Raw genomic sequence first — 26927 nt, 5'->3', positions numbered from 1 at the left:
GCCATTCTGGGCAGATACGATGGGCAGATGTGGTGTGACCTGACACCTTACATAGACCTCATGCCGGAGGATATTAGGCAGGAGGTAAAAAAGATCCTTCAAGAGTGCGAAAGGGCTTTGGCTGAAGTCATTGACTGTGCGATGGATATCGCTACCAGGGCTTGCAGATCACTTGGAGGAGCGGCTGTATTACGGCGTCAGGGTTGGTTGAGAGCTACTGCTTTTAGACCAGAGGTCCAAAATAAAATTCTGGATCTCCCCTTTGATAGGGAGGATTTGTTCGGAAAACAGGTGGATGAGGCACTTCAAAGTATCAAGAAGGATACAGACACCGCAAAGGCCTTAGGAACACTACAGTACTGCAAGGTGCCCTTTTGGGGGTCCCGAGGTAGAGGCCAATCATCATATAGAGGAGGTTACCAGCAGGGCAGATACCCCTCTTATTCCACTTCTTCTCAACCATACCGTCAACAGTATGGTCAACGACAGGCAGGGAGCTATACAAAATCTGTTCCTTGAGTAAAAGGAGGTCGTCAAGGAAAGGACAATGCCAGAAGACAATGACAACCTTCAGAATCCGGCTGCATGTTTTCCTTTCCCTCCACAAGTTCCCCTGGGTGGAAGAATTGCCTCCAATCTCCATCATTGGCAAAAAATAACGACGGACCGGTGGGTCCTCAATATAATACAATTCGGACATACTCTAGAATACCTTCAGTTCCCCCCTTGTACTCCACCAACACGTCAAGAGGTCAAACATCTACTTCAGATGCGTCAAGAGATTCGGGCAATGCTCCGAAAGGGAACAATAGAACCGGTGCCGATCTCCCAGAAAGGAAGGGGGTTTTATTCCCTTTTTTTCCTAGTCCGGAAGAATGTTCTTCAATGGCGTCCTATTCTAGACCTGAGATCTCTGAATACTTATCTCAAGAAGCAGTCTTTCCGGATGGTGTCCCTCCAAGACATTCTGCTGCTCTTAAACCCAGGGGATCATATGGCCACCCTAGACTTGTAGGATGCATATTTTCACATCCCCATTCATCCTTCCCACAGGCAGTATCTTCGGTTTGCAGTAGCCGGAGACCATTACCAGTTCAAGGTACTGCCGTTTGGCCTCAAATCAGCCCCGAGAATTTTTACAAAATGTCTGACGCCAGTGGCGGCTTTTCTTCAGAAACAAAGACACCAGGTGTTTCCGTACCTGGACGACTGGTTAGTCAAAGCGCCATCTCTAACATCAGCCCAGTCATCAACAGCGGCATGCGTACAATTGTTTGCCAAACTGGGTTTGACTCTGAATGCGGAAAAATCATCCCTTCAACCTTCAAGGAACATCACGTTCTTGGGAGCGATTCTGGACACCACAGTAAACAAGGCAGTTCCCTCCATAGAGAGGCAATTGGGGCTAATATCTCTTTCTCAGGCGTTTGCGAGAAAAAAGTATCTTTCAGTACACAGTTACAAGTCACTACTAGGAACAATGTCCTCTTGCATTCCTCTTGTTCCTTTTTGCAGATTGAAAATGCGTCCTTTACAGGAACAACTGGATCAGCAATGGCATCAAGCAGAGGGATCCTTCGACGACATGGTGAAAATCACACCGGCCATGGTCCAGGCGGTAGCATGGTGGACCCAAAAAAGAAATATTTCAGTGGGTCTTTCCTTCCTTACCGAACCGGCTCCACCAGTGATTACCACAGATGCATCCCTGGAAGGGTGGGGAGCATTCCGTCAGGACCTTCAGGTCAGCGGTTGGTGGAAGTTTCAAGAACAACAACTCATATCAACTTGCTAGAGCTCAGAGCAGTGGGCTTGGCATTACTAGCTTTCCTGCCAAGGATACAAGGATCTGCTGTATTAATCAGGACAGACAACACAACAGCGATGCATTATCTCAACAAACAGGGGGGTACAATATCACTCTCTCTGTCACAGGAATCACAAAAAATATGGGAATGGGCTATTCAACACGGAGTGTCTTTAAAAGCGGAACATCTTCCAGGGGATCAGAATATCAAAGCGGACACTCTGAGCAGACTAAAGTCAACCTGCCACGAGTGGGAGATCAACCAGGATATCTTACAAAGCATCTTTTTTCAAATGGGGAGTACCGACAGTGGACCTCTTTACGACAGCTCAGAACACAAAATGCCGGTTCTTCGCAAGTTGGCATCACCAACGGGGATCTTGGGGGAATGCGTTTTCTCATGGCATGGTCAGGCGTCTTTGCCTACACTTTTCCTCCGATTCTCCTCCTGCCACGCGTTACAAAGATAAAGAAGGAACCGTGCAAAATAATAATGATAGCTCCGTGATGGCGCAGACAACACTGGTTCACGGAGTTGCTCCTACTGTCGGAGGCTCACCAATTTGTCTGCAACCAATACCGTCACTCTTGACGATGTCCCAGGGACAAGTGCTTCATCCAGATCCGAAATCGCTGCGCTTAGCGGCCTGGCCCCTGAACACTGTGAATTTTAACACCTAGATTTTTCACCAGAATGCAGAAATATATTATCAAATGCCAGAGCGGAAAGTACAAACAGGACATATAAGATGAAATGGAAGAGGTTCTGTTTGTGGTGCCAAGAGCGTAAGATTCACCTTTCAACTCAGTGGCTCATGAAATGATCCCATATATTATAATGTTGGCAAAATCTGCTTTGGCCCATGCTTCTATTAAAGTGCATCTCGCTGCTATATCTCGATATAGAAGAACTTCCTCAGGACCATTGTTGTGTTGTTGTGGTCTGAAAGACTCATCAAACAGTTCATGAAAGGACTATTTTGAACTTTTCCTCCCATAAAACCTTCTCCACCTCTCTGGCAGTTGAACATCGTTCTATCTCAATTGATGAAGCAACCCTTCGAACCAATTCACAGAGCGGACCTAAAATTCCTATCCTGGAAGGTAGCTCTTCTCATAGCTCTCACTTCAGCCAGGAGAGTTGGGAAGATACAGGCTCTCACTATACAAGAACCGTTCTTACAGTTTAAGGAGGACAGGATCGTTCTCAAGACTAATCCTAAATTCATTCCGAAAGTGCCAACAGACTTTCATCTGAATGAACCACTGATCCTTATGAGATTTTTCCCTCAACCGTCAACGGCAGCGGAAAAAGCTCTTCACTCACTAGATGTTCAGTGCTTTCTGAAGTTGTACTTGCAAAAGACAAGGCCTTTCCGCAAGTCTTCTCAACTGTTTGTTTCTTATAGCGCACCCAGGAAGGGTTTTCCTTTATCAAAGAGGGGAATTGCCCGATGGATTTCAAGTGCAATACAATATTGTCATCAGGTGGCTGGGAAGCCGTTGAATGCACGTGTTCGTGCTCATTCTACAAGAGCGGTGTCCACCTCCATTGCTTTGTTTGCGGGAGTACCTATCCAGGATATCTGTAGAGCTGCTACCTGGAAGAGTACGCACACCTTCACCAGACATTACTGCCTCGATGCAGCTGCAGAGAAGGATGTGGCAGTGGGACAAGCAGGACTGAGAAACCTTTTCCAGTGATGGTGAGCCCTCTTTACCATCCCTCCTTCCTTTATTGGTTACATATGCACATTTTATTGTTATGTATTCTATTATATGCAAGTCTTGAAAGATTCAGTGTATATATATATATTTATTTATATATCAAGAGTGCTTTTTTCAGGGTACATACGTTGCCTGGTTCCAAGTCTTAGGTGATGAAAAATGTGCTATGATTTACTGCTCGCTATTCTGATTCAGGCATGTGAATCTATGAAAGCTCCAATACTGGAGTAAGAAAGCAAGTTACTTACCTGTAACTGTAGTTCTCCAGTATTGGAAGCTTTCATAGATTCACATGCGACCCACCCTCCTCCCCTGAGAGGCTCACCTTGTATTTAGCACAAAAGGTGTCTAAGGCACAAGTGCAGGAAAATCTGAGCGTTCTAGAGGGTGAGAGGTTCCGATTGGTTCAGGGACAAATTTCGTCTCTTTTACATAACCAGGGTTATGGGTTGCAAAATGGAAATGGGCCTAGGCCTCTTTTCAGTTTGCTATCCAACTAAGCATTGCTTTTTTTTATACCGGAGACTCCCGTCTCGACGACGGGGAATGATTCAGGCATGTGAATCTATGAAAGCTTCCAATACTGGAGAACTACAGTTACAGGTAAGTAACTTGTTTTCTTTTGGGCTGTCTGGCAGAAATAGTCGTAGTTTGTTGACAAACATTTTCCTTTGTTGTTCAATTAATATCCCGTGTTTAATAGTTATATATGAAATGATTAAACAATTATATTCAATTAGTAGCAAGTGTGTTAACACAGCCCCTCGCCCTTCTGAGGTCAGTAAAATGCGCGAAAATTTTATTTTGGTAATCATACTTGTATACAAAAAACTTTGGTGAAGAACACTATGCAAATGACTCTTAATAACAATGAATGAGCAATGACAAAATCTGTTGTGTTTGTTTTTCATCAAAATAGTTATCCTTTTTGGTCTGTCTGGCAGAAATAGTCGCAGTTTGTTGACAAACATTTTCCTTTGTTGTTCAATTAATATCCCATGTTTAATAGTTATATTAAATTAATCAACAGTTATATTCAATTAGTAGCAAGTGTGTTAACTCAGCCCCTCACCCTTCTGAGGTCAGTAAAATGCGCACAAATTTTATTTTGGTAACCATAATTGTACACAAAAAACTTTGGAGAAGAAAACTCTGCAAATGAAATAAAAAGAATGCATATGGATTTGTAAGGGGGCATTACAGTGCTACTATAGCATGATACAGCATGTTTCCAAGGCAATCACACTGTAATGAACTACAACATTGACTAGTTGTGTAAATCGTTACTGAACTAATACTAATTTTGCAGAGCCTAATGCTGACTATTTACTGACAAATGATCCTGCATGTCTTTCCGCCATTTATGAAGCAAAAACAATTTCTTGTAATGTGGAATTGTTTCTCTAGTAAATATATCTAAGTATTGCAAGGACAATGGTTAACTAGTAATAGCTGATAAAAGAAGATTTTCAGAATGGGCTTGAACAACCCCCGTAATGTTTTGTTAAAGGGTTTTAGTTCGACAGAGGTTTGTTTTTTTACCATATAGGTACCAGATTTACTAATTCTGTTTGCTGAGCATATCCTTGGCCAAAGGAACTTGACCTGTCAATTTTAGGTCTCATCTACAGATAGTTTTAATTGTCTGTTGGCAAACAAACCTATTGTGTTCAAAATAACCTTAAAGTGGGCTTAGTATTTAGACGTTGCTCATGGCTCATTGTACTTCTTGTCTATCTCAGTTCCCTGCTCATGATTCCATTCATTCTCCCCCCCCTTTCATGTGTGTGTCCTACCAAAAGGAGCATTTCAATCTCACTGTTTTGAATGGAAAAATTGCATTGTTCCACTGCTTATGTTATATCCTTGCATTGAAGTGCAAGGATGCGGTACATGAGAAACTATTGTCTCTTCATTTGTGTGCTTTTCCCTGCTCTTCTACCCTTCTGTTGTCCCACTTTCTTTATAGTTTTATAGACCCAGGTGCTTGCTTGCATCCCCAACTTCCTTTACACACCACTTCCATCTTTGAATGATTAGTGTGAAAAAATGAAAAAAACACTCTAAGATGCCCACCTTGTACATGCACGCGTAGGAGGATGACTTCTTTGAATAATTTGACTTAAAACAAAAAATAATCCATTCCAAGATAGCTAACATATATGTACATCACTGAGCAAAATTAAAAGGTGATTATTGGAACACTTGAATCTATCTCTTACACTGATAACTACTTGGGACACACTTCAGTCCATTTTGTTGCCCACCATGACACCTCAGACAAGAATCAGCCATGTAGAATCAGTCTTGGTCCTGGTACAATAGGAGCAGTTTAACCCTAATGATGAGGTCAGGTCCCCACTGCACAAGAACACAAGCAACACCAGACAAAGTTTGGCCTATTTAAGCATTTTCTGTAGGGTGCAGATTGGTTCTGTGGACACAGTGAGCAGTCACTCTTAGGAAATCAAAAAATTATTGTTATTATGCTTGAATTATTCTCACACGTTCCTGCAGAATGGCCAACTCGGGAAGTGAGCTTTGGCAAAGGCAAGCATGTCAACGGGGAGACCTGTTGAGTTTGCCAAATCTTGTTGATTGTTCTGCTTCAATGATATATGTCAAGCAAACACACTTGAAGGGCATTATGCTGTTCTTAAGGTTAGGCTACTTAGGAAACGTCTACTGTTGTAGCTGTTTACCAGTTAGAATTCCTTTTATAGGAACCTGCTCAATTTCTTCAGTGTTCTCCAATCATTCCGTGGCATTACAAACTCTGAGTAACATCTATAGCAATTTGTACTTTCCTTTGTCCTCTTGTGGGCTACTCCCTAGGGGATTAAGTACATAATAAACATAAAGGACAATAACGAGAACATAAAACACAAACACAAAGTTCAAAATAAACACAAAGGACAGTATGAGCTCTCCACACACTTTACCTTTTTTCAGTGCTGGGTCCTACCACTTTCAGGCTGTATTTACACCAAATGCAATGGCTATAATACAAACTGGAAGAAAAGCAGTATGTTTCAAGGAGTAGAGATTAGTTAAAATGGCAACATGTTTTGCAAACATGTTCAGCATTGACCTGAAATAATATTTAATTGTTTCCCGTCAAGGTCAGCCTTCGAGTTACATACCGATTTCAGAGTGAGTGGTGTTTAACTGACAACAGTCTTTTCCCAAGAATAAAATGTAGGTACCTCCGTCCTTATATTTGTACTGGGCAGGGCGGGGAAGCATAGGCAGTGTGGAGATGTTTGATCACTCTCTGTTAATGTGTCTGCTGTCTGTGCACACGTCGTACTAACACTGGACGGTGCCATTTTTCTTTTGCTATATAGTTTTAATTGATTTTAAGGAGACAATATTATTTATTTATTGTTCGCATGTATAGCACCTGGGCTAAGAGGGCAAAGGTTGGTAACACAAAACTAGCAGTTACATACTCACAAGGTCCGGAAAGATAAACCATCAGTGAACTAGGAGCAATAGACACCTATTATCTAACTATTTTGTAGCAAAGAGGGCATCCCAGTTCAGAAAAATTAATCAAAGTCCTGTAATGATAGATGACCCTTAAGATGCTTTTTGAAAGCAAGCCAATGGGGTTGTTTTCTCATCAACAATAAAGCAGGAGGCGGGAACAAAATATCATGTTGTACTAGAGGGATTTAAAGAGTATTGTTAGAAATGGAGGTCTCTAGTTGGCCGAGGTAGGTACCTTTGTCCAAATAGGGACCCTTGCTTCTAGTCAGGGTTAGGGGGATACTCACTTTAGATAACCCCTGCTCACCCCCTTGGTAGCTTGGCAAGAGCAGACAGGCTTATCCCAAAGGCAATGTGTAAAGTTTTTGTACCAACACTGGCAGTAACACCGTGAAAACACTACAAAAGGACACCACACCAGCTTAGAAAAATAAAGTATCTTTATCTAAACTAAACAAGACCAAAACAACAAAAATTCAACATACACAGTGACTTTCAAAAGGTTTCAAGAACTTGTACCATAGAAAACTATGGATGCGTGATTCTTCACCAAAGTACCTGTAGATGCGTCAAAGTTCCAAAGCCAAACAGCCGCAGAGTTGGAAAACAAAGAGATACGACATTCCTGAGACCTTGTGGAAGTGACGCGACAATTCTGCGACACGCAGAGGACGAGTTGCGTCGAGTATGGTCTGTATGGGGAGTGATTCGCCGATTCTTCGTGACAGTTCCAGTTCGCAGGTGATGCGTCTGGAAAGCGTGCCGCACAAGAATGATGCGTGGAAATCAGGATGCGTCGGCGATCGATGCGGCAGTGTTTTGCGGTGCTACATTGGTCCTCTTCAGCAGCGATCCCTCGATGCATCGATTCTTCTCGCTATGGCAGGCGCTGCGACGGTTTTCGCAGCGGCACAGCAATGCGTAGAAATTCTTCTCACGCCGTAGAGATGCATTGAGAAAACAGCAACAAGAAGAGCAATGTGTCGATTTTTGCAGTTCTTCACGTTTCTTCTTTCTTTCACCTCCCAAACAGCAGGGGCCCAAAACTCGCACAGGGACCTCAAGGCAGGTCAGAACTCACAACAGAAGAGTTCAGGGGTGCTGTGGTTGAGGTCTTTGTGTCCCTGAGACTTCTGAACAGGAAGCCAGCTCACTTCATGCCCATGGAGATCTCCTTCAAGCAGAGGAGGACACAGCACACAGCAAAGTCCTTCTCCTTTCCTTTGCAGAAACAGCAACTGCAGGCCAATCCCAGACACACAGCAAGGGCAGTACTTCTCCTCAGTCGCTCCAGCTCTTCTCCTTGACAAAGGTTCCTCTTGAGTTCCAGGAATCATCTAAAGTTCAGGGGATTTGGTCTAACACTCATACCCCAAAATGCTTTGTTCTATTTGTGCAAGGTGCTCTGAGCCCAGTTCAAACCAGTTCTGGGGGGCACTCTGCAAGTGCACAACAACATCCATTTTCAGTGTGATCCTTGGATCCAGACACACCCCAGGGGGAGGAGCCAGCATTGTGGAAGGCAGGCACAGCCCTATTCAGGTACAGGTGCTACTCCTCCCACCACTCCAAATGCAGATCAGGCCTGTTCAGCCTAGTGCTGACTCATCCAGACTCCTGGAACCACTGCACCTCCCCAACCCCTGTCTCTCCAAAGCCAGACAGTCAATCCACAAAAGGCAGAGGTACACAGGATGGTTGAACAAGAAAATAGACACTTTCTAAAAGTGGTATTTTCAAACACACAATTTAAAAACAATATTTAGTAAATTCCTGAGTTCAGGGATTCCAAACTCCATTTTCCCATCGTATCCCTATGGGAAGATATGCTTGTAAAATGTTACAAAGCATTCCCCATTCTGCCCTATGGGGAAAGATAACCTTTCAATAGCGAAAAATGAAATTAGCAGTATTTCACTATCAGGGCATGTTACACACACCAGTACATGTCCTACCTTTCACATACACTGCACCCTGCCCAGGGGGGTACCTTTGGCCTACCATAGGGATGCCCTATATGTAAGAAAAGGGAAGGTTAGGGCCTTGCAAGTGGGTGCACTTGCCAAGTCAACATGGCAGTTAACAAACTGTGCCCAGGCACCGCGGTGGCAGGCCTGAGACATCTTTTCAGGGCACAGTCAGTGCTGCAGGCCCACTAGTAGCATTTGATTTACCAGCCCTGCACACTCAGTGCACTTTACTAGGTACCTACTGGTAAAACAAATATGCCAATCAGGGTGAACCAATCACAATAACAATTTACACAGAGAGCATATGCACTTTAGCACTGATCAGCAGTGGTAAAGTACCCAGAGTCCTATAGTCAACGAACAGAGATCAGGAAAAAATAGGAGGAAGAAGCAAAACATAACCCTGCAAAAAGGGCCATTTCCAACAAGTATTAATTGTAATTCGGAAATATTGAATAAGTGTTGTGAATTGAGTCCCTATGTTTAGTGTACACAGAAGGCAACAAGAGCGTAGGATGTAGGTCTGACTGGGTATGGTATGAAGATAAGAAAGATATGTTCAGGATTGTGTAACAACAGCACATAAAAGGTTGTTCTAAACTGCATGGTGAATATAGATGAAGCTTTTATCAGGTGTACCACTAAAATGTTTTTTTAGTGGTGGTCTTTGGCAGTTCCATAGGTTCTCAGCTATCCAGCTGTCAGGTTTCTTTCTTCTTGGTTGGGGCAACATGTTGGTTTCTTAAGGAAATCATCAAAGGCTACCATACATGTTACAGGTTCATTAGTAATAGTTTGTTTGATATTTCGGTTTCAGTTCCATGGATATGGCATATTAAGTTAAAACCCTGAGCAAAGGATGGTGGAACACATTTTTAATGTCAAAAGAATTCTTTCCACACGTCTCTTGGCTTGTGAATCTAAAATAATCATGTGATGATGAATAGAAACGTGTTTGGGAAACAAATAAAATGTATTACATTAATTTAATATTGATGCACTTTTGCAGGAATCCATTAGTGATTTCTACTGGTATTATTCTGGGAAGGATGTCATTGATGAACAAGGACAGCGCAATTTTTCAAAAGCAATCAAAGTGGCGAAGCAGGTCTTCAATACACTCACCGAGTACATTCAGGTATTGTATACTGAAAACATATGCACACTACCAGATTATATCACAAGTGCCTGGAAGAGGATACATGCATTGTAATGGCTGAGCCCATATGCTGTTCAATCACTGGGCTTCATCTTCGAAGCAAGAAGCTAATTAATCCTTAAATATCATTGTTTTCTGTGGTCATCTAGGACTGTAAGCAAGGAGTAATGTTTTGGTGGCTTAAATTATGATTTAGAAATCCTATTAGTACCCTTTTGTTTATTTCTATCATAGTGTATATTGGTTTAAATATTCAGGTGTGGGGTAGACCTAATAACATATATGTGAAAGACATAGATATACACTTCTTGGTTCCTGTGTTTTGCTACAATACAGTTTCCATCCTTTAACTTTACTTTAAATAGTTAAATAGTTTTTCTCAAAGATTCATTTTAAGTACACGATCACGTATGCTAAGAAATTAAATCTAGCATTTACTGTTAACCTGCTCCCTTAAAAGCACTTGGTTAAATGGCATTAATTTATTAGTGCTTTTTAATCAGACCACCAAAGTTTTTGATGTAAATTACACAGCACACCTTGACGTGACTGTGTGGTCCATTTCCACAGGGCGAACCGTGATCCTCCTTAGAGAGTTTAAATCACACCTCAAAAGGCACACATTTCCAGATCTGCACGTATTTGCTTCTTACTCAGTAACTTTTTACAAACAGGTAAAATCCAATCACATGTAAATTTTGAATTTCAGTGCCACGCATAAAAAAAAAATCAAATGGTTGGTGTTTGTTGCGTTCTGAACATAAATACATTAATATTCAAGTATTTTTGAACATGTATATATCATAACATACACGTAAATATTTTCAGCAACATAAAAGATTTACAAGTACTCAACTTGCAGCACCTATGAAAAACGTAAACCTTTGTGGCGAACATGCAATGAAGAAGAACATGTGTAGCTTAGTAACAAACAATATGTCAAGTTGCTTTGAACTGTGCAGTAACATCAATACCCTGTATAGAGAATTTACTTTCTCCCTTTGCTTTTACCTTCAACAACAAAGTTCCAGAAAACGCAAGCAAATTCCTCTCCCTCAGTTATCGCTTTATTAGGTCTTTTTTCAAGCAATGCCTACACCATTTAAGATACATAGCTTTTCACGTAGAGAGAGCTGATTTCGCTTTTATTTCCTACATTGACTTTATCGTGTGGACAATAAGAAGGTTGCTTTAAAATGGTGTCCACCCAATCAAAAAGACTGTTTTAAGAGTACTGAAACAAATGACAGCTCCAGAACATATGGTTGTTTCCAATTCCTATTTTGAAATTCCGGCATGCGGTATTCTGCCTGCCTGAATCTTTTTTTTATATTATCTGATGAAGAAAAACAAGTTAACATTCTTAAACCAGGTGCGAAAATTGCATGTTTCATCCCATAGGGTCTGATGTAGAAAGTGTTTTCACAAACTCTCAGATTTAGTAAATCCGAGTATTTGTGGGCACTAGAATACTTTTTATATGAAATCTAATTAACAATTCAGAAAATGTTTTCTGAACCATTAAATGGGTTAATTAAACCTCATGGAATCAATATTTGAGAGGAACGTTTTAAGGGTCCTTTCTAAATACAGTTTTATTAAGAAATGTATTAATATTTTATGACCAAAATCCAGCTGCAAATCGTTAATATTTTAAGATCAATTCAAAATTGATGGTAAGCTATTCACATATGGGGTACCTCAGGAGGGCCCTTCCCTTTGAGAATGTTGACAAAAACGACCACTGCCAACTCCTAAAATAAGGTTTGTTTAAGCTTTTCATTTTTTTCTGAAAAGCATCCTATTTTCCTTTTTGGAAAACAGGCTGCATTTAAAAGAAAAGATTGTGTCACTTAAGAGCAGTCTTAGATATGGTGGTCTGCTGACCCCAGCAGGTCACCATGTCTGCGACTCTAACCAATCGTGGTGGGTTGCAAGGAATCGAAACCCACTTTGATTCACAATTTAGTGAACCGATGTATTTGTCCATAAGTCGGTTTTTTTTCTGTTTGAAGGTGGGTTATTAGGACAGGTAAGTATGTACCTACCACTAGCAATAAGGCTACTAATGCTATATAAGGTCCACTCAAGGTCTCAAAACATTAGCCCCTGGCTCAACCCTTGGTAGCTGGCAGCGAGCAGGCAAGCTTAATTCAGGAAACAGGTGTGAAAAGCATTAAAAAACACCAATATATCAAATAGGTAAAGCATGACACAAAATAAAACCCCCACACCAATTTATAACATTAGGAACTATTTGTATCTTTAAAATGATATTGAAACAACAAATATACAATATAGGGAACCAGAGATAGGAATTTTTAAAGATTAAACACTTTCCAGTGCTTAAAACATATTGCGCCAACTTGGGACAGCTAGTCATGCTTGATCAGAAAACGGTCAAAGTTTGAGGCTCTCCGCAATGGAGCCCTCGTAGGATAACTAAGCAGGAGGTCAAAATTGTACCTTCAAACTTAGAAACATTTCAGGAAGAATTTCTCTTGAAAGTTAGCAATGCACTTCATTAGGTCGGATTTGCGGCTGGTTTGCCAGCTTAGTTCAGCGGGAGCCCCTGATCAACTCCTGGAAATCATGAGCTCCGGAGCTTTCAGCAGGACAAACCAGAAATCCTGGCCAGATCGCGGTTGGACGTAGTTGACTTGACTCTCGATGTTTGGTCGTCCACTTTTGAAGCTTTTGCCAAAAGGTGCTCAAAACTTCTCCAAATTTCTGGAACTTCTTCCTGAAGTTGCTCTTGAGGGTTCAAAGTGTCCAAAACACAAGTTCATGGATCAAGAATTTCTGAGATGGTCCTTGGTATTTTGGGACTACAATTCTCACAATGCACCTAGCAAAATCCTTTACAAGTCCACTGTACGCATTCCAGGCTGGGGACTTCTTGAGGGAGATGGTGCAGGGAAGCTCTGTTAACCTGTTGCTTTCAGGTAGTCCACTACTTAATCCTTTTTGAAGCCAGGCAAAGTCATCAGAACTGTAATTCACAGTGGGCAGCATTCTGGAGCAGTTCTTCAGAGTGCAATCCTTAGGGGTGCAGACCAGGGTTCTAGCAGGGCAGTCCCCCTTCTCCCTGTAATGTCAGGCAGCAGATCAGAGTTGCTATGCAGCTCTCACTTATTTATTCAATGATCTAAGGTGACAAGCAGGGGGGCACCTCTGTCCAAAGAGGTGTAGGGTGCCACTCAAAAGCATGACAGCTTCCTCCAATGTGTGGCGTTTTCTTGCCCCACAAAGCACTGCACTTTAAAATTCAAGATGGAAAATTCCTCTCCATGGGAGTAAGACCTGGCTAAACCAACCGACTGGTGTGGCACATTTCCATTAACACTCCCCCTTCGGTTCTCCTGGAATTTCCATTTCTGGGGCTGCCATCTGGCTGGGGGGTACAGGAAGAAGGTGTAGGCTGGGTTGGCATTCCTTACTGTTCTGCTCTCTTTGAAGCTCAGTTTGATTTACCCAACCCTCTTCCTGGCCTGTTCTCTGCAGCTGCAGAGCTCCCCCCATTAGATAACCTCTGTCTCAATGCAGGCCCCTTATCACCCTCATCTTAGCATTTTGGCTAACCCTGTTATGGCTGAACAATCAGGAGAGGCTGCTAGAAGGCTAGGTTTTGGCTCACAGAAAAAGTCGTGCAACTTATTTTCTGTGTTAGTTATGATAAATTCAATAGTGGCAAGTTGTTGGATTTATCTTTACCAATATTTTAAATCCTTGACATCTTTTTTTAGCTCACTCCTATCAATAGTTACACTATTCCCATCTTTCATATTGTCCCTGCTGATAGTTAGATGGCATTCCACCCCGATGGCTCCTAGGGGTGACATGAAAAAATAGCATAGATTACCACTTGGAAATACCTTTAATTCCAAAGTCGAATTTGCATATCATTTATTTTAAAGACAGTCGCAAAGCATGGCTGTCTTTAAAAATGGCAGCAGGCAACACAGCAGTGCACACTCCAGTGCAGGGAATCTAGGTGGACTCTAAACCTCCCTGCCCTATTATATACTGGGGACTTGTAGGTAGTTTGAAACCCCCTTGCCCCATTATAAACTAGGGACTTACAGGGGTCTCTTATTGCCAATTGTAATTATTCCTAATTACCATATACCTTTTTAATCAGAGCACTGGCCCTGGGCAGGGTTAGCAGAGCACAGGGCACAGTCAGATTCAGTTACCACCAGTATCAGTTAAACCATGGGGGAGATCAGGGTAAACAGGAATACTTTCTCACAATTTCCATGCGGAAACAGTCGGTACACAATTTGCGACCACTTTTTGCAAATGGGAAATTCAGTCCCCATAGACTTTTTAATTAGAGTGAAGGCATATACTGCTGAACTCTGGACAAATTTACAGATCACCACAACGGGGCTTAGATTATAATGTTTGGAGTAAAGTACACACACCAGCTGCTCTACTTTGCACACAAATATTTGTTGAAGAGCTGCAAATATTTTAACATGTCTTTTAGATTCTGATGTCTTTCCTTTTCTGCCTTTGACAGCCAATAGTCTTTCTTCAATATGTTAGAAGAAACCACCTCACTCTGGCATTCATGTTCTGACCTTTGAAATAACCTATTGAATTAGGATCCTTATCCTTTTAATATATATTAGAGAATTTTCCTGCTGACTCTAATCTCCAGTTGCTATGCAATAATAAATAAGCCATAAGCAGACATTCAAAAATGCAAGGTAGATCAGGGATTCCAACAAAATAACCCAACAGAAAGAGAAACAGGAAAAATATGTTTTTGAATGTCTTGTTAATCTTCACAGGGATTTCGTATTACTAGCAGGATTATTTTGACTATTACACATCTTACTGCACAAACAATGTTTTATGTTTGTTTAATGTACGGCAAAACTTTATGGCAAAACTTTAATATGTACATATGTATTTTTGTTTGTGCTGGAACCGCCAGTACTTTTATTGTTCTGCTTATTTCTACTGCAGGGGCCATGTACTGGTAATCAACAGAGCCTGGCACATAGCAGACTGTGGGATGCAGTGGTTGGTTTCCTTCATGTATTTGCTCACATGCAGATGAAACTGTCTCAGGTATGAAAGCATGTCACCCAGAAACTAGATAAACTTAAAAAGTGGAACTATTTGAACAGGTGTGAGCTAACCATTCATGTTTTTTGTTGTCATCTTGGATGAATGACATTTTAATAGCAAAACATTGAATGTAAAAATTGTTTATTTTAATAATACTCTTTTTAATAGTGTTTTTAAAGAGAGGAAAGAAGGGGTTTCACCTAGCAGCAGGATATTAGTATACCAGTTTGCTAGTACTGGGTTGGCCCACTATTATTCTCATTTATCAGTTATTTCAGCCCAATTAAATTGCACCTAGGCTTTCAAACTAAAACCAAGAATTGTAAACATGAGGCCCAATAACTGAAAATAATTAAGAGGGAAAGCAGCACCCACATGTCTTTCGCCTCACATAGGTGTTTGGAATTGACAAAACATGTCTAGGTTGTGCCTGGAAACTTGCACATGGGGTGGGGGAGCATATCGTAGAGTCCCTTATTTGGGAGGGACCATGGGGGTAGGAAGAAGGCTCCTGAGGCTCTAGAAAAGTATTTTCAGAGGCCTCAGTGGATTAGTTTCTTGTGATGTCACTGCGTGAGCTGTACCTAGAGCATCACCCTTGTGGCGTAAGTGTTGTCCATGAAGAGGAGAATGATGTTTTATAGCCATTGTCACCGTAGACAGGAGAGGGGATTTGTTTGTCCATGCTAACGTGCAGTTAGTATCTTAGGCAATGAACCACTAAATGTGCAACGGGACCTGAGAGAGCAAGAATCAATATTGTCTTACCACATGTGACCATGAGATTAGGATTGTGACCATGAGATTAGTGACCATGAGATTAGGATTTGGAGAACCAAGAGGAGTGTGAGTGGTAAGAGGAAGGTGCTGCCAGGTCACTTTCTGTCCGCTAGATGCTGCTCATGCTGGCTGAGAGGCAGCTGACAGGAGACCTGTACCCATGCAGGCAAAGCAAAACCAAAGGAAATGATGGACGGAGTGTTGAACATTGCAAGCACTCACCCCCAGTCAACTGATCTGGGTTTAATCCATCACCGTTCTTTAGCCCACTCTGCCACCCCAGTTCAGACATGGCCATATGCAAATCAGTCTGACCCTGTACCTCATGGGAACAGTCCAGCCCGAACTGCCAAGCCATGTCTTCCCTGGACCGGAAACAAGCTTCCTAGGACCGGTTTCTGGCATTTCAGCCGTCTTCAGCCAGGCTTGCTTGAATCCAGTGGCAAAGTGAGCAAGGGACTCACGTCTGAGCATACCCTGCCAATTTATGGCGAACAAAGCAAAACCAAAGGAAATGATGGACAGAGTGTTGAACATTGCAAGCACTCACCCCCAGTCAACTGATCTGGGTTTAATCAACCACCGTTCTTTAGCACACTCTGCCACCCCAGTTCAGACATGGCCATATGCAAATCAGTCTGACCCTGTGCCTCATGGGAACAGTCCAGCCCGAACTGCCTGTGTCTTGAACATGCAGGCAAGACACAGGCGACTGGGTGCTATCTTTAATTACCTGGGCTCTGTGCCAACCTTAGAAGTCCTTTATTGGCAGAAAAATGTTCAGTCAGTTTCAAAGTGCAGACCCTGACCTTAGGGAACAGTCGCACCATGCAACCCTTAAGGTGTGGAAAGAAGGTCTTTCTGTAGACTGACATGGTACCCCCCCGCAGCCCCAAAGCACCAGGAGGGTTCAGGGGTGGGTAGAGTCTTTCCCTGGTTAGCAACATGTCTGGAGTTGCCTGCATGGACCTAAAGGGAGACCTCCGACCTCTGTGGATTCCAAATAGACTAATTAGGTGTTCATAGGAATGTAAGGGATGGTGAATGCCATAGGGGTTTGACACCCTGTGCCAAACACGTGTGCCCTTACCTAACCTGTGGGTTGGGGATCTCAGGGCCCAGCAACTGGCCTTTAGAATAAAGAGAGTGACACACCCTCTTATCTAATCTTGAGGATGCACAAGATCCCTGTCTGGGTTCAATAATGACAGTGGAAGAATGAGTCTTAGGCCCTGTGTTTGACTGTGGTCTGTGTAGGTATAACTGAGATATATGGTTCCAATGAATGCACAGTGCACACAAAGGGAATGGATTATATCCAAACAGACTCCAAGGGCGCTTAGGTAAATATAGGCAGACCATATGCTGGAAGTGAGGCGACTATAGTTCCTTCATTTGTATTTTCACCAGTAGGTAAGTAGTCAAGTAGTTCAAAAATGTAACCAAATCTGCTGAGATATTACAATTTTTTAGGGGTGCCCACAATGATAGATTTCAAACACAACTGGATTTGGGAGAAGAAGGTAAGAGGACCAATGCCTTGAAACCTGCTCCCAATTTCACTCAAGTTTTGGAAATGTTTTGCTGTTTTCTTACAAAAATGTTTTATCAATACCAATCACATACCTACTTAACATGTCATAACTGGCGATACTTACTTCGTAAGCTGCCTGTACACTCAACCCTTCTTCATGACACAGTTTCCAATCGTGTTTGTGGCTCTATTGACCTCATATACTGGTTATAGAAAATCAGTTTGTCAATTTATCGGTGAGAGAAAGACGTCGCCATCTAAATGTAAGTTGTGACTGAGCTCCACATTGCCAAAATAATCTGAATTCTGAAATGTTTCAGTGAAAAAATCGCTGTCTCGCTCATGATAGCTTCTCTTGACCAGCCCAGCTTTCCTAGAGAAATACATATGGCATATGTGCAACAACTAACAATTATAAGTGTACAGTTTGGAAATAACTTAAAATTTACAAATTATTTTATATAAAATGAAAAGGGTGGTATAAGTAACATTTCACAAAAATGAAGAACTTCAAATTTAGAGCACTAAAATAATTGCGGAAACAAAACAATTTCTAATAATTACAAGATGCAATATTTGACCTTAATAGTTGAATTTTACTCTTAATCTAGACAGATATAATGGTTAGTAAATCCACCTATTGTGTAAAACAGCTTCTTCATAACGTATGCCTAATCTCTTCATAGGGGGGCCACAACTGAGCCTTTGGATAAAAACTATATGTAAAATTCCATTCAAGAACTATTTTACAACTCTTATAATGATTTATTTTTCCTTTTTCTTGAATAGTATAGTTCAAATATATCAGGCTATTAAGAACATTGTGTCCTGAAGATGTCAACAAATATTGCATTGTTGCAGACCTATTATTTTGTCTTGTTTTATTCTCCAAAAACTCAAAATGTAATTTTAAAAGGCTAAAAGGTTTCGTAAACAACACTAGGGAAGTAAAAGTCCAATGTCAGTACATTTATTTTTGAATTTGTAAAGTGGGATGACTACCCATAATCAGGCTTCCCAGTGCAAACAGGTCTCAAGAGCAGAGGGCTGATTGACTAAATAGATGAGTTTAACTTTTGAGTTGTTTTCTGAAGTCCAAGAAGTTATTATTTGCTCTGAGGCTGATAGGGTAAGGAGTTCCAAAGTTTTAGAGCAAGATATGCAAACGAATGCCCCTTGCCTCTGGCTTTTTGATTCTGGGGATATTCGGAAGACATTGATTATTTTACCTCAATTCTCTGTTGGCACTGTAGGGTTTGATGAGGTGACGGAGGATCTGCACAGCAGGCTTATATTTTGTGTGATGCACAATACAGAGTGCCTTAAAAACAGTATTCTTTTGCTTATCAGCAACCAATAAAATGTGACAAGTTCCGGGCAAGCCAACTAAAATGTAGGTATGCCCAACAAAGTCTGGGCCACGGCATTATGAATGACCTGCAATTTCTTGATGACTGATAGTGGGCTGCCTAAATAAATACAGTTGCTATAGTCTAGGTGGGATAGAATAAGATCTTGGACCACTATTCTATGTGCTTCCGTGGGAAGTCATTTAAGGGTCTTCCTCAGAGCTCAAATGGGTAATGATAGAGTGGGGCCTAGACACCAGTTGTAATTGAGCTGCTATGGACCACAGCTGAGGAAATGTTGATGGGTTATTCCAGTCAGAATTTTTTATTAGGGATTTAGAAACAATTCTGAGGTTGAACATCATTAGGGGGGACACAAGACAGACACACCTGTTGAGCTATCCCACTCGAACTTTGTGCCTGAAAATCTCTGAGTAGAAAAAAAGCTAAGCGGGAGCTGCTGAAGTTGCATTTTTTCCAGTGAGGCTTTGCAGTTTGTTATGGGGCTAACTTTTGGAAAAAGTCTAAAAGATGTTTATTTCTTGATGTTAAATCCTCCAAGTATTCAAGTCCTGTTCTTCAAACCAATAAGGTGAATCAGGTTATTGTTCCCCCAGTGAAACTGGGTCACTTCTGCCTATCTCTGGGACTCAGCAAGTTCCAAAATATAAAACAATACTATAGGAGTACCCGATGAATATGGAAGAAAAATTCAAGAAAAGACAAGTTTGAAAGAGGGAGAAAAGTATCATGAGAAGTACTGCCATTTTTAAATAGATATATTATACAAGCCATTATCCTGATTATCATGCTGCTGTTATGAAATATAAAGTGTTCATGACTGTAAAGAGCTGCCCTGAACCTCCTCAAAAATCCCATAGAATAGAACTGAATATGTGACCAGAGCACCTGCTGTTATTTTCCTTATTAACTGCCTCATCTAAGCATATTCAAATAAGTCTTCTCTACACATTTTGTGATTTTTACAGCTAGTTCAAATGATTACTTGCCTATAATGTTAATTTAAAAAAAATATGCATTTTGATGATTCATAAATGATTTTGAGATATTCCTTTAGAAACACTTGTTTGCTGTTATAAATTTGTTGACACAGGAAAAATAGGATTTTGGATTTAATGCAATACCTCTTTAGCTAGTGGAGGCTAATTGATGTTATGCAATATATATTATGCAACTAAAGGTTACATATATTGATCGATGAAAAATACCTGCAATTTATATGTATTTCTATTCAATTTAATGCTGTGTTATTTGTAGGACTCAAGTCAAATTGAGCTGCTAAAGGAATTAATGGATCTCCAGAAGGATATGGTTGTGATGCTGCTATCCATGTTGGAAGGTACATACTTTTGTGTCTTCTTTTAGTTTCGTTGCACTCTTCCTATTCACATTAGGAAAAGATTACTTATTACATGATTGGCATTAAGTTAGTGTGTAGCTGTTGTAACGTCTATGCTTAGAAGCTCTGAAACCCATTGGTGATCAACTGGTTTATAGCTTTTTGCAAGTCATTGGATATTTTGCAAGTCATGGATATTTTCAGCTCTGTAGGAGTCAAAGCCAATACTTTGCAGTCCAATGCACTGATGAACAACAAAAGTAATTCAAAGTGGAAGAGCCAGATATACTTTTAACTTTTCCATGGTAATCTATCTGAAATGAATTATGAAAGCATCACTTCATTTTATGAGTAGACACGCTTCAGCATCAAAATATTAACCCCAAGAATTATTTATAAAATGTTGGCATTGATAGTCTTTAGCATGATTTGTTATATATTTGTATCTGTTTTTCCTAAACATGGATATCAACTGCATTAAGGGGCTGATTCACAAAAGGCCTCCAGACTTGTGACAGAGGCCTGCCCCAGACTCGTGTCGGAGGCTTGCCCCGCGCTCATGGCAGGACCTCCACAATGAGTAACTGCAGTGTGAAAGTCCTGCCATGAGCACTTGTGAAACACCATCACAAGAACATAGAGAAATATAGTTTCTCTCATATTGGCCTAACAGGAAGCATAGCAGACTTCACAAAACCCTGACCTACATTTAAATAAAAGGGCCCTTTCACAGAGGCAGGGCATATAATAAATATGGCTCTGTGCTGAGAGTAGTTTGGAACACAAACCATTGCCTGTTGTTTGATCTTTCTCATAGCACTTGTGCCCCAAAAAAGCATACTTTAGCCAAAGTTTGTCTTACTTTGTCACTGAACCAGGGTAAAAAAAAGGAAGGACCTCCCTAGTCGTTTGAAAACAAGTTTAACGTAGCATAGCTATGGGATTCTCAAACCAAGATCACAGCTAAGCCAGTCCTTGATAACCTTTATTAAAAGTAGTTTCAGGGTATCTCGAAATGGATACCCAAATCAATGGTGGTAAAAAAATTAACAGATCCTCAATATAGGGCATAAATACCTCTTCTTGACAAATAAAGTTAGAGCTACAGGGAGAAACATGCTGTTGACAAAACTGGTTCTCCTTGCGTTGAGTAGGCAATTCAATGGCATATCCCCAGACTACAGCACCATAGGTAACCACAAAGACACACTGTGTATAATACTATATATATATATATATATATATATATATATATATATTCACTGAAAAAACCATAGGTTTCACACACGTTATAGTTAGGAATTAGCATTTAAAAAACCTTGCAAATTCACTGAAAAAACCATAGGTTTCACACATGTTATAGTTAGCGGAAATTTTACTGATAAAAAACCAATGAAATTCCCCCGTTATAGTTAGTGCAGGCAACTATAACTCACGCGACCGCAATCCTCTGCTGATGCTAATACTGTATTTAGACACTTATTTGCCCATGTCTTCTTCCATACATTTTTAGCTATACATATATTACAAATATTTTTTTTTCATAAAGACACATATGTCATCAGCAGAAGATTGCGGTCGCGTGAGTTATAGTTGCCTGCACTAACTATAACGGGGGAATTTCATTGGTTTTTTTATCAGTAAAATTTCCGCTAACTATAACATGTGTGAAACCTATGGTTTTTTCAGTGAATTTGCAAGGTTTTTTAAATGCTAATTCCTAACTATAACGTGTGTGAAACCTATGGTTTTTTCAGTGAATTTGTACGTTTTTTTAAATGCTAAGTTACTTTACGCCATTCGTGGCGTGCGCGCCCACTTAACGCAGTTCGTTCCGTGCGCGCACGGTGCGCTTCGCGCACCGTGCGCGCACAGTGAGCACGCGGTGCGCTTCGCGCACCGCGCGCCCACTTTACGCAGTTAGTGCCGTGCACGCACGGTGCCCACGTTACGCTAGATGGGCCATGTACGCACGATGCGCTTCGCGCACCGTGCGCACATGGAGGACATATGATGCACTTCGTTTTGAAAGGTAATATTTTCATTTTTCGTATATGTTATAAGCCATGCACTTGCACACGGGGTGGAGAGAGTGTGGATAATTTTTTTTTTTATTATTTTTTTTTAAAATATTTTAGTTTAACTCATCTTTAATAAGCCATGCGCAATTGGTGCCCTTCGGGCACCAATTGCACCCGGGGTGGGGAGAGTGTGGATAATTTTTTTTTTTATATAATTTTTTACCGTACGCGTACGGTAAGCGTAATCGGCGAAATTAGCGAAAAAATAAAAATTCCGTTTTTGGCCTTGGGGGATCTTTGGGGACTCCCTCAACATTGCTATGTGTGTGGGAGCTGTCTAAACAGCCCCTTTACATGTTTTTGTGCTTTATATTTTAAACATCACTCTCAGTGCGAGAGAGAAAATGGCGGCCGCCGCTTCCTGGTTTCGGCCGATTCGAATGTTTACTAAGATCTAAGAGCCAATCAGAATCGCGCTCGCGCACGCCACCGTACGCGTACGGTAAGCGTACCGTAAGCGCACCGTAAGCTGGCTCAGATATATATATTGATTTAAAGGCTATTTTCTCAGAATCTACTGAACAGATTTACACCAAACCTACAAAAGGCACTTCCTTGACTGGAGGACTACCTCTCTGCCAAATTTCTAGTAATTCTGTTCAGCCGTTCGGGCTGTAGCCCTGTCTAAAGGTCCTATGGAAAAATGCATGGGAAAAACGCGTTTTGGGACCCCCCTTTTATCTCAGCTCCCGCTTGACGAATCCCCTCGAGACTTTCAGGGTAGGAGCGGAGCGTAGCGCCCCACCTATTTTGAAAAATTCGCGAGGATTCGTCGACCGGCGCCAAAGTTATTCAAAATAGAATGTTGCGGATTTCCTATGGAAACGTGGTCCTAACTATAACTACCTACTGGCGACCGCCAGTAGGTAATATATATATATATATATATATATATATATATATATATTTCATGCAAATGCCCTGAAGCTTTTAGAAGCGCACTCGACATTTCCCTGCCATACGGCGTGAAAGTGCAGCCTGCATTCCTGTTCTACTATAGTATTAGGCTGCCAACGCGTTTCGGGGTTCCATTGCCCCTTCTTCCTGGGCTTGGACAAACAGCATTCAAAGCCTCGTATTTGCATTTCCGGCTTTTATTGGTGAAAATCACTGCCCCCAGTGGGCGTCGCTCGGTGCATAAATTACAATGCCTGATGGGACATGGAGTCTCATTACGAGGAGAAGTATTCCTAAAAAAGTTCAAATGTACTGTTTGTATTATTAAAGTTAATTGTTGCCTTAGTAGGCTGTGTCCCAGGAAGCAGGCTTAATCTGCAAGGGAGATGTGCTGATCCGATATTTGAAAGTTCAAAACGGCAGCCTCGCTCAGCTGGATAACATTTCTTACATATATATATATATATGCTATTAGTTTAGTTAAAAACTGCCCGCTGGACTGAGTAAATTACTGCCTCTGGCAGTCACATTGGAGTACCAGATACCGGATGAGTCAAACCATACCCCCATGTAAGGAAAGATAGTTACCTTTGTCACCTTTTCTGCTTTAACTGATGTAGAATTCATATTCAGTTACTTTTGGCTACAGGCCTTAATGTGCGACTTAAGACCCGATTTACAGAGGCCTCTGCACTCGTAGCAGAGGTCCCGCACTCATGGCAGGGGCCCCGCACTCATGGCAGGACTTACGCACTGCAGTTACTCATTGCAGAGATCCACCATAAGTGCGGGGTGGGCCTCTGACATGAGTAGGGGGTGTGCCTTGCAACAAGTGATGAGGCCTTTTTGTGAATCGCCCCAAGTGCAGATGATATCCATATCTGATAGAGACTACTAGCCACCGATTCCTTCACGTAGAATTAGCCCCAGGCGTGAGACTGGATCCGGAAACTTTTTTGCCACAGCATCCTTGCGTGCCGGGGGCGGGGCGACATCACGCGACTCCGCTCAGGCATCGTCCACGTACGTGACATCAGCGAGGTCACATAAGACCCGCCTCGGTGCGCCTGTTAGGGCCCCTTTTTCTTCTATTTCTTTGGTGGAACAGTGTGTGAATGCCTTCGGGCTTTAAATCTAGCACGTCTTGTGGGCGTCTTATGTCGGCGACAGACCCTCACCTCATTTGTATGTGGTGTTTGGGGGAGGATCACGGCACCACAGATTGTACGGCTTGCCAACAGTTGAAGCCGAAGTCACGGCGGGAGCGCCGGATGAAACTTCTCTCTGCGCGTCTCTCCAGGTCAACGTCCTCCCCTCGGTCTGCTTCGGTGGACGGCTTCAGATACGGCCATGGTCATCGTCCTCGCCTTTCTCCGATGTCACGTGAGCGTCGCTCCCCGGTGGGTAAGTGTCGCAGTTTGTCCCCGGGGGCTGGTTTCCGGACTACTGGGGGCGTGGACTCTCTGCGGATGATGCGGCCCCGTGTGTCGTCCTATCCACCGTTTCCCGGTGTTGGGGTATCGAGAGTCCAAATGGAGACATACGCGGCGGCTTTGCAGGCCTCGCTGGCGTCTCCTCCTCCTTCCCCTCCTGGGGCGTCGGCAGATCCCTCGCCCTGCGCACGGCCCTCTGCGGCACCGCCGGCAGCTCCAGCCCCGGCGCCGACTGGTTCGGATCCAGGCTTGGAGGATGTGGTACTGTTGGGGTGCGGCTCCTCTGGGGCACCTCCTTCAGGCCACGGTGTCTCTGCCTCACCGCAAACTCCTTTGGGGGTCCCTGTGGTGTCGCAGGAGGTCGCCGGGGCTTGGGTCTCATCCCCGAGCCCCTCTCGGTCCTTTGACAAGGTGGTCCTGTCTAAGGCTGAGGTGACGCCGCTACGGCGCCGACAGCAGCAGGACCGTGCGGAGTCACAGGGGTCAGAGGACCCTCCTCGTCCCACTCCTGGTCGAGGCCGAGGGAAGACCCCATGTCCCTCTCCGGGCCCCTCTCGTCCCTCCCCACAGGTGGCTGCCTCGTTGGAGGGTGAGTCGGAGGTTGAATCGCCCTGGCGCTGCCACATGGGTTGCCGAGCAATGTACGCCTCATTCTGGGCCACGGCTGGCGGAGGGCTTTGTGCCACTCTCCAGGCCCGTCTCGTTCCCCCGCGCAGGTGGCTGCCTCGGCAGGGGTCGGGTCAGCATCTTTCCGGCGCTGCCCCGAGGCTGGTGCGGCTCCAGCTCTACTCCGATCTCCGCTCCGGTCTCCGGCGCAGGGTGGCTTGGTGGTACCTTGTCCGGTGACGCCGGCTGGTGCCGACGTCCTACCTCATGCAGCGGACTCTACGGCTCCATGCAGGGGTCGTACCGCGGATTTGTCTTTGGACACTCCTTCTTCTCCGGAGGCAGGCTGTATATTGGTGTCCTCCTCCCCGGAAACTGGTCGCCGTGTGGTGGCTTTTTCACCGGCATCGAAGGGCGGCTCCCTGCCCTTCTTGAGGCAGAGGTGTTTGTTGGAAGAGCGGCAGGTCCCTTATTCTTCGGCTCCTTCTGAATTCCAGGTCTGGCCCTTTCCCGTCCCGCTTGGCCTCGGGGACGGCCGCCTTAGTTTGCAGCCGTTGTCCACAGAGGAGCTGCTTTCTCCACCGCGGGGCCCTACGGAGGTGGGGGCCGCCTTTGCTCACGCGGTGTCCACGGCTGTGGGCATTCTGCGCATGGTTGACCCGGTGGCTCACTTTCCAGCGGACCATCTATTGGAGGTCCTCCACCAGGACTCTGGTGGGAGGGAAATCTTACTTCCCTTTGAAGGTTTGCTCCTTTCTTCCTTGACGGGGACTTGGAGGCGTCCTGCCTAAGGGGACCCGGTGCCGCAGCATCTTCTGCGCAGGCACCTCCCGGTGCCGCGTGACCCGGTGTGTCTTTCCTTTCACCCCTCAGCCGCCAGTCCCCTTTTGCGGACTGCTTTTCCTTCCCAGCCACCACTGTTAACTCTGCCGCCCCGAGAGGCCCGCTGGCTGGACTCTTGGGGGCGTAGCATGTTCACCTTGACCTGCGGGCCCTTAACCCCTTGTGTGTGCTGGCTAGGGCCTCCCCCTGTTTGTGGGACTCGGCTGAGTCTCTGGGATCTGTGGCATTCCCAGGAATCTGCTCCAGTGGACTTAGGACATCATGCTTTGGAAGGCCGGGAGCTTGCGGCGTTTATTCTCCACTCTGCTCTGGACATCTCAGAGGTGCTGGGCCGGGCCATGTCTTCCTCAGTGGCTCTCCGTCACCATGTTTGGCTTCGGGACGGATTATTCCCTGAGAATATTCAGGAGCGACTCATCGACCTTTTGTTTGATGGCAGCCTGTTGTTCCATCCCTGGCCGACTCCGCCATCCAAAGGCTCTTGGCAGGGCTCCGTCCTCCTCCTCCTCCTCTACCTTATCCTCCCCCTCCTCCGTCCCCTCCTCAGTGACTTCTGAGTTGGGTTGCTTCTGAGCCTTCTTAGGCCGGTTGTTCTAGCTGTGGAGTGTTTTCTGGCCATTTACGTCCTTCCTTGGGACTTTGGCATTGTTGGCTGCTGGACGGCCCTTGTGTTGATGGTGTGTGCATTCTGCAGGAGTTGTTGTGCAGACTTGGCCCTGAGATTGGGCCTTCTGCTTTGCTTGGGCTGCTTGTCAAGCCTTCAGCGGGGTTTTTTTTTTTCCCCCCGTGGCTCTTTTGTTTTTTCC

The 26927-nt window shown here is 43.4% G+C and overlaps 1 protein-coding gene across 1 annotated transcript in view; it reads left to right on the top strand.

The window, feature by feature from the left end:
- The window catches only part of RYR2 (ryanodine receptor 2), a 3458987-nt gene that overhangs the window by 3050980 nt on the left and 381080 nt on the right, over positions 1-26927 (top strand). The window contains exons 85-87 of the mRNA XM_085612346.1: positions 10007-10135; positions 15134-15238; positions 20180-20261. Coding sequence (XP_085468472.1) covers positions 10007-10135; positions 15134-15238; positions 20180-20261 — 316 coding nt within the window. The remainder of the gene's footprint in view (positions 1-10006; positions 10136-15133; positions 15239-20179; positions 20262-26927) is intronic.

The sequence above is a fragment of the Triturus cristatus genome, chromosome 6 (assembly GCF_964204655.1).
Source record: "Triturus cristatus chromosome 6, aTriCri1.1, whole genome shotgun sequence".
Lineage (NCBI taxonomy): Eukaryota > Metazoa > Chordata > Amphibia > Caudata > Salamandridae > Triturus > Triturus cristatus.
The sequence above is the reverse complement of the archived record's forward strand: the minus strand, read 5'-3'. Positions and strand labels throughout refer to the sequence as shown.